The 9216-nt window shown below is 43.3% G+C and overlaps 1 protein-coding gene across 1 annotated transcript in view; it reads right to left on the minus strand.

Moving 5' to 3' along the window:
• The window catches only part of LOC111950447 (BTB/POZ domain-containing protein KCTD16-like), an 88503-nt gene extending 80842 nt beyond the window's left edge, over positions 1-7661 (minus strand). Inside the window, exon 1 of the mRNA XM_070434310.1 lies at positions 5771-7661. Within this exon, the coding sequence (XP_070290411.1) occupies positions 5771-6614 (844 nt within the window). The 5' untranslated portion in view covers positions 6615-7661. The remainder of the gene's footprint in view (positions 1-5770) is intronic.
• Between the last annotated feature and the right edge of the window lie 1555 nt (positions 7662-9216).

The following is a 9216-nucleotide window of genomic DNA, read 5'->3' on the forward strand; positions in this document are numbered from 1 at the left end:
ACCTGCACGGTCGGCCCAGCTATCCACCTGCACGGTCGGCCCAGCTATCTACCTGCACAGTCGGCCCAGCTATCTACCTGCACAGTCGGCCCAGCTATCTATCTGCACGGTCGGCCCAGGTATCTATCTGCACAGTTGGCCCACCTATCTATCTGCACAGCGTTTACATGCTCTAAATGCTACAGAAAGAGCACAAAGGCTTGATACGAGAATCGAGTGGCATTAAACTCCCTGGACTGCAGAGTGCATCTGTTCTGCAGCTCTTAGTGCAGTTACACAGTGCATTAAGCTGCCTGGGAATGAGACAAACATTTTCTGGAACTACTAATGCAGCAGGTTGTGTTAGCGTGGTGGCTGTTAGCGTGGTGGCTGTTACCGTGGTGGCTGTTACCGTGGTGGCTGTTACCGTGGTGGCTGTTACCGTGGTGGCTGTTACCGTGGTGGCTGTTACCGTGGTGGCTGTTAGCGTGGTGGCTGTTACCGTGGTGGCTGTTAGCGTGGCCGTTAGCATTATGTCTGTCTCTGCAAGTCGAAGGAAATAGTTCACCCTCTGTAAGAGTTGAAGGGAAACCAGACATGAGAGGAGGAATGTGGGGAGAAGCTGAGCCACTCAATAGTGGGTTTTGAAGACAAGAGGGAGAGCTGAAAAAAACTCTCTGAAGCCAATGAATCAAAACAATTAAGTCGTCCTTCAGTTGACCTTGGTGCAATATAATCAGGAGGAAGGATCTGGGCCCCTCGCTGGTACAGATCAGGACAGATCATTACAACATATACATTTACACGTTTATACGTATCTGCGATTATCTCCCTGCTTCACAGTTTTAAGAGCTTAACCAGTGTTGACCATTTTTGTGTTGCAGGCTAATTGCTGTGGGTCCAGCTACAATGTCGCTGGTCGGCGCTCTGCTGGACAGGATGTGTGCTGATTGCAGACATCCTGGCAGCACCGTGGAGGACGGCGTAGTGATTAAACGGTAGCTCTGCACAGAAATGTCAGCCTGTAACATCTCTAATGGGCAAACATTTGATTCAGGGGTGATGGATTTTGATAATTGTCTGCTCTGGCTGCCTCTTCCACACACACACACAACACACACACACACACACACACACACCACACACACACACACACACACACACACACACACAACACACACACACACACACACACACACACACACACACACACACACACACACACACATTGCCCTCCACAGGCACGCACACCCTCCTGAATACATTACCAACACCTTGGGCCTCCATCAACAGAGCTGAACATACTGATCTCACAATTAGAGGTATACCTCAGGGGCATGTTTGGTATCTTAACCATGGCCCCGCTGACTTCTCACAGTATTCAAAAAGCTGGGTCTAAAGGCAGTTGCCTCCTGAGTCCTGATGCAAACAAATTAAATATTCTATACGTTTGCTCAAGTGCAAACTTTGAAAAATTCAAAGTACATAGGAGATTTCCCTGAGGCTCACTATGTAGCTCTTTGAAACATGTAAGGGGACTTTCAAAGCTGGAACATCTACAGTAGTTTACAAATGTATGATCTTAATTTGACCTATACTGTCACAGCAACATAATCCTGCAGCAACAGGATTTGAACATTTAGTCCATAACAATATGGTGGGTGRTTATATTTGTCCTATTTCACACATGATTTTTGCATATCCCACTCTTCCCGAGACCCCCAGAGAGCAGTGTCACAGCCAGGGTTTGACATTCAACAGCAACCCTGGAGGTATTAGGGTTAAGTGCCTTGCTCAAGGGCACATCAACAGATTTTTCACCTTGTCTGCTCTGGGATTCAACCTAGCAATCTTTCGGTTACTGGCCCAACGCTCTAACCACTAGGCTACCTGCCGCCTTGTTGCTTGATCAGTGGTTAGGCTATTAGCCAAAAGTAGGCTACATGAAAAGTGCAATACTGTTAATATAACTGTGTGTTAGTGTTGGTTTTTAGTAAATGTATGTAAATCTCAAAGCTCATCTGCATTTCCTGCAGTACAGTAAAATTCTCATCAACAAAAGAGTGATAAAATTAACATCCTACATTTGTACTATCACAAACACACACAGTGAGACTAAAAAACAAACTCTGTCATCCATGAAGATTGGAAAATCATATATTCCAGGACCACATATGCACAGATGCATATGAAGCTCAGTTTTCAGGATTAAGGGTTGTATTCTTACTAGAATCTTGATCCATTGCAATACCACTCAAATCCATATCAACAATGCCAAAGGTCATCGAGCTATAGATCAGGGGTGGGAAACTCCAGTCCTASGGGGCCGGAGTGATGTCACACTTTCCCCCCCATCCCTAGCAAACACAGATGATTAAACTAATTGGATTCTAAACTGAAGGTCAGGATTAGTTGATTATTGTAGTCAGGTGTGTTAGCTGGGGCTGGGGCTGGGGCAAAAGTGTGACACCAATCAGGRCCTTGAGGAATGGAGTTGCCCATCCCTGCTTTTGAGTGAAATATTTGCATTTGTTATGTAATACATGGATGTGAAGATATGCCATCAAGGAAGAACTACTGGTCAAATCTTGGTGGAATCTTCATTTGGATTCTATTGAAATAAACATTTTTGAAACAATATTGTCCTGCCCCAGGTCTAAGACGCTGGATAGCTTTTCATAAAATTGATATTGGCTACACAAGTATTACATTCTCAAGAACATCTCTACAGTTCCATTATAGGTAGAAATGATTCAGCACACCAGAGCAACGTAAACGTGTTAAAGTAAGCGGAGAGCATAATCTTCTCTAAAGGCTCATTTTAACATTGGTGGGCCCATTGCACTATTTTCCTCTAGAATTACAACAAGAATAACTCTACTCTCCAAATGGGAGACGTCATGGCCACTTTCTGGCGAAATGGGTTCCAAAACTGTGCAGTATCAAGCAGTTGAGATGGGTACTTAAAGTTAGATGGGTATGAAGGGTCAGTATCATCACCATGTGGATATCCACATTCAAAAGTGCAGATTGGCCATTTAAGTTTAATGGGTATAAAGGGTCAGTATTGTAAGGAATAGTCTCATCACCATGGATATCCACATTCAAAAGTGTCCTTTGTTATTCTTATAGTTGGTGACATGTACTTCCTTGGATAAAGATGACATTTCTGGACACAAATTATTTCTGTCTACAGACAGACTTGGATATGCTGTGTATATAAATCAGAGGTCTCCTTCCTCTAAGTTACATTTAGATGCTGATTACCATTTGATTGTTTAAGTGCATCAATTGCAAGAGAGGATTTATCGAGCACCTACTCTAACCTCAACAGATATCCAATAATGCAATGATATGCACGTATTTATTCAAAATTGTCATTGAGATGTAAGCTTTTTTTAAACAAATGCTTATGTTATTTTTAATACTCTGCCAAAGCCAAGTGCCCAGTGTTACGCTATGCATGGCAGCATCAGCGTATTTGTGAAGTCCCTCCAGCAACTCTTTGTCCCATTATCTGCTGCACCAGAGAGCACTTACTCCATCACAACAGCAGAGGCATCCGCCTTTTRAACCCACTGTGCATACAACCATGCATAGAAAACGTCAGAAAATGAAATGGATTGATAGAGACGTGGGAGCAGGTTGTTTGCACTGTGCAATCTCTCCCTCAACAGGTCTTTCTTAGTCAAATGCACAGCATCTCCAGAGTTCCCAGGATTGCCTTGGGGCCTGTGATTGCAGTCATTACACAGTTTGGAGAGCAGGTCAAGGGCCAGCCAGACAATCCATTCCATCCTATGCAGATATCCTTCCTCTCTCCTCTCTTCCCCTGCCTCCCTGGTTCTGTCTGAAAAATGCAGACTTTGGGCTTGGTGACTGCTCCCCTGACAGACTGGACTGTGGAGCAGCTGCACCTATTAAGAGCAGTCTTTGCGCTGTCATGCCTTTTCTCCAGCTAAGCAAATCGGTTGAAACAGGCATAGGGCTCCATCCCAAAATGTCACACCAACATTTTACTGCAAAATGCTCATTATTTTTAGCACCTTMATCCAGCTGAAACCGGTGCATGTGTGTTTTTATGATTCCACTCTGATGAGGTGTTAAGGTCTTGAAAGTGTCGGGTCACAAATGATGGCATGCACCCTGCCACCCACCTGCCACAACACATTACAGGATAATTATTAATTTGTGTGTTCTAAGCTAATAGAGTTCCCTGTCACACGACTTACCGTCAACATATGAAAGGTCGTTCGCAATGACAGAATCTTCTCCAACGTAATCATTTAATGTACACATTTACACCAAAAGGAGGGGCCCAGGCGAAATTAATAATTTTGCAAACAGTTTAGAAATGATTATTTTGCCACCAAAAATGATAGCATGATTTATTATGTCTTCGACATGCAGGCCCTAGCAGTGAGTCCTCATAATGTCTTTGCAAATGATTGATTATCAATCACTCTAACCATGCGACAAATTGGTAAATAAATTAGCTTGCAAGGGATAGCAGGCGATGCAGCCGCCGAGACGGAGCAGTGAGGCCTATGAAAGGCAACTGGTGCACTCTGCCAGGGGCGACGGGGGAGCAGGAGCGTGCCAGGGAGCCAGAGAGGGAGAGAAGACTAACAAGAGGCTGTCACTGACTTCATTGATTCCACTGGGTGCCTTCAACCTTTACAAACTTCCTGTGTGCACTCACCAGCTAAATATTGGTTGACCGGATCCAGAAAGCAATGTTATTTCACTGTAAACAAGGAGAGGTCTTCGGAGCATACTCTCATTGACAAATAGACAGGGTGTCACTAGAACTTGCGTTTGTGTAGACAAGACAGTGACAATTGCATGCTACTCATCAGAACTGTGTGACTCATGACACAGATTTACCTGCTGTGGAATAGCATCTGCTCGTTTTCTGAAGGAATAACTTGGAGAATCTCGAGATTGTGGCACCTGTTAATCAYGATACTTAGAATGCTCCCAACATTGGAAGTCTAATAACATCTCCCTTCAACTTAATGACACAGCAGTATCTACAGTATATGCTTTAAAAAATGGTCTCAATATGTTTTATGAGCTCAGAGTGGAATGCAGTCACAGTATAAGCTTGCTTTGCGTTCCACCTTTTGGCAGAGCCTTTGCAGCAAAGGAACACATTATGTACTTTCATCTCTGAGTATATGTGGTATTCTGTTGCACCATAAAATATTATGAGAGCCATTATAAAACCCATCATCCTACCCTGCCTCCAAATGATGGCTTGGAGAGAAAGGAAGAGAGACTGCAGCACACTCAGTATGGAGGATGAATAGCACTTCCCAGGTAGGAATATCTGGGAACAAATGGGTTTAGGCCCATGGGGGAATTCAACAGAGCACTAAGAGGGAACTCATATAACCCAATTAAAAGGAGCTAAATCGATTTAGATTAGTTCCAGAGTGGGCAGACAGACTGTCAACACATACTAGCACTCACAATACACATGATGTTACTCAACTTGAGGAAGGCTGTTTTCAGTTGTCTTTTTACAGGGTGGATTGGAACATACCATTTCCACATAAGATACACAGTTTGGCACGCATTGATCACTGGCACTCARAGCCGGGGACTGAGTGACTATCTCTGTGCATCATGTTCTTGTGCGTGTGTGACCACTTTCAGAGCTACTTCAAAAGCAGAATACCTGGGAGAAACGTGTGAAACAAGTGTGCCTTCTAGTGGTGACTTGGAGGACTATTTGACATGGGATGTGTAGTTAAACTGATACCTGGTAAAAACGAAAGCCACTTACGATAGAAGATGTATTCAGTGTAACTTGACCAGATCTTGTCTTCTGTGTGTTGATTCACGGATGACGCTGTGACTGAAGAGTTACAGGCAACCATCTGGAAACCACACTCGGACAGCATGTCAAAGGATCTCTCAAGGTGTTTGAACTTCAGGTAAAACCTGGAAGTATATCGATCCGGTGTCCTGTCCGGATCTCGACTCTCGTTCAAGGTCTCCCCAAAAACTTCCTTGGCTAACGCAACCCTCCCACAAATCAAAATCCGTGGGACCCTTCTGAATTTGGAGTCGGTTTGACTCTCTCTGCCTATTGTACAAGAGCCTCTGTACCCAACCGTAATGAATCCACTTTTTCTGTCTGCCGGAACCAGTGACGACGGCGGACACATCTTGTGGTCGCTGCCTTGAGAACCATCTTCAAAATCACTGTGGAAGTATTCGTCTGGACTGTGTTTTAAATCTTCGGGCGTCAATAGTTTGACCAAGTCTGGCAACTGGAAGTACTCCGCCTCTTTCCTAAGCCTCCCCTTCTCTGGAAAATGGTCGGGCAGTACAACTTGTTTGTCTCTGAGGTAGTCCAACACATATCGAAATAAAAATCCATCTCTGTCGATAAAATAGCGTCCCTTAGGGTCCCGCGCCAAATCATTAGTGGCATCCTTCTTAGGTGAGAATATTTTGCCCAGCAAGGAATTCGGGGTGCTTACTAACGTTGCATGACGCGTGTAATACACCTGTCCCCCGACATTTAATTCTACAACATCTGGGAAACTATTCTGAACAGATCCTTGTTCTTTTGACGTAGGGTTAGTCCTACAGTTTCCACTTAATGCCATTGTTTCCGTCATGAATGACTAAAAACTCCACCGAATTTTAGATGGTGGATTGAAGTCCAAAAGTTGCTCTCAATGTTTACTTGAAATAAAACAAGGTATCTTGGTGTTTAATTCATTTAAAAAAAGCTACAATTAACAATTCAACACACTGAACGTAGATTTTGATAAAGAAGCCTTATAAAGCCAGTCATTCACCTACCAGTCCTAGTGGTCGTCGAATAATAGCCTAGTGGAGGATGTCCAAGAGACCCCCGTCAAAATGTACAATTGACAGAGCTGTGCAGTTGAAAAATCTGTGTTCTGAGAGTACAAAAAAATATACGGACGCATCAAAGGTTTGCACCTTACCAGCGTGCATCAGTTGCTCTGCATCCATTGGCCCTGGGAGAAGAACATTACCGAGGGAAATGACTGAGGTTCATGAGAATCACCGCGGCCAGATAACATAAAAAACGCTGACAAACGGAACATCAGCTGTCTTGCTGCTGTTTGCCAGAGCAAAATGAATATAGATAATACTCTACATCAATTTCAAAATATATCTACAATATATTAAATAGAAAAACTCCCCCCAACAACTTCTAAAGTCCAAAGGGAAATGTATCGTTATCACCAGCGTTTTATCTCTAACTTCCTTTGAACACGAGGAATTGGTCTTGCTGATGAAAAAGACTGTCTGAAAAATAGTAACTTCACATGGGTTGAATCCACTCCGCCCTAAGGAGCCATGTAGTGTAGTAGCCTATTACTGAGAACACCTGGTCCAGATTGAAATCTATCCAATTGCAGAGACAAACCCAGTGCTGAGGTTGTGCTGTTAGCGGTCCGAGGCACTCATTTTGTCATGGACGTGCGCGCGCTGAAGGCTGGATAGCTGGAGCTGTCGGAGGAGATGAAACGATTCTCCCGGTCCCCTCCAAGCAGGGTGGTGCCCGTAAAAAAAACGTCTCAGCTGATGTTGCCTCAGCGGTGCAGGGATAAACCATAATGGGTAATAAATAATTACATAATCTTAAAGGAATATACTGAAATATATATTGAATATACTGAAATCCACCTTTCACATTTGTTATTTCGACCTCTGATAAAATTACAGTATAGGTTAGTCGTGTGCCAACTGAAAATGAGCCTAATAAGACTAGGTTTCAAAAGCCAACACCCAATCCGAGTGCGATCATTTCTCCATTAGCTCAGTCCGTGAGAGGTTTTCGTGAGTATTTAAAACGTAAACAATTTCAGGCTCGGATGGAATGGGCCGTAGGGTTGTCAACCAGAGTAAGCCATGATAATCAAAAATAAATAGGCCTACTAAACAGTATCAATTTGAACTGCAATTGAAAGGTCTGGTGTTGCTTACAGCTACTGCCTTAACCGTTAACTTCAACTTTCTGATAAATATGCAACAGCGCCACTCGCTGTATGTTCGACGCTCCGAAACAAAACGCTCCTCGTTTCAGGACCACGGACAGCTCCACCGGCTCACTGGCATKTTGGACAGCGACGCGCCACTATAGTTTGCGGCACGTGCACGTTTTGGCATTCTTTGTTGAAGTTTGTTGAAACTCAGCGTACTAAACAATCTAAAAATTACGGGTTCAACAAGGGTTCTTTGTACTGAAAATTGCCCCAGAAAGGTTATTCCAAGAACCAAATAGGAGGTGGGGTTAATCGAGGAACCTCCTTAGTTGGTGGGGGTTCCTGCAGGAAACTAACGGCCCAACTGAAACATTTGGATTTGAAAGGGCAGCAGGTGCAGMCACTTAACTGGAATATGTTAAGATCTCCTCAATTTAGGGGAAGGTTTGTCCCTTGTATGATCTAAATTGATCTTGTTTTGGATATCAATCAACAAAGAGGTAAGAATATGCAGGCTATAAGAATATGTTGTATTGGGTGCAGATGACTGAACTGCTCACTTTTGTGTCTGTGTCTGCAGGTATACAGACGAGGAGGCATACAAAGGTATGTCAATTTGTATTGMTATGTTATGCTGATCACATTAACCATCCTCCTCCCTGACCTCGTCAATGAATATCCCATAGGCCTCTACATTATGGACAAGGTATGTGTAAGAAAACCATTATCAAAACAGGTTTTTTCATTCACATTCATCACAAAAACCAAGGTATGGATACTGTCATGTGCATGTTTTGTATAATGTGCATCTGTTCAATTACATTTTTTGGGGTTCACAGACTCTGATGAATATAACAGGAAACCTGTTTGATCACCATGCACTGCAAAATCATTCTGGCTATAGATACGGAGAACATCAACACATTAACATCGACACGTCAGAGGATATACTGCTGGGASTTTACCTCATATTTAGATTTTTTTATTCTGCTTTGCCACTAAAATCAAGTCAGTTAAGAACAAATTCTTATTTACAATGATGACCTACCAGGGAACAGTGGGTTAACTGTCTTGTACAGAACATCAGATTTTTACCTTGTCAGCTCGGGGATTCGATCCAGCAACCTTTCAGTTACTGGCCCAACGCTCTAACCACTGGGCTACATGCCGCCCCTAAACAAACACTGACAACTAAAATATTGTGTTATTGTTGTTATTGTTATGGGTATTATTATTATTAATAATAATGGGGGGGGGG

This window comes from Salvelinus sp. IW2-2015, linkage group LG23, assembly GCF_002910315.2.
Source record: "Salvelinus sp. IW2-2015 linkage group LG23, ASM291031v2, whole genome shotgun sequence".
NCBI classification, from domain to species: domain Eukaryota; kingdom Metazoa; phylum Chordata; class Actinopteri; order Salmoniformes; family Salmonidae; genus Salvelinus; species Salvelinus sp. IW2-2015.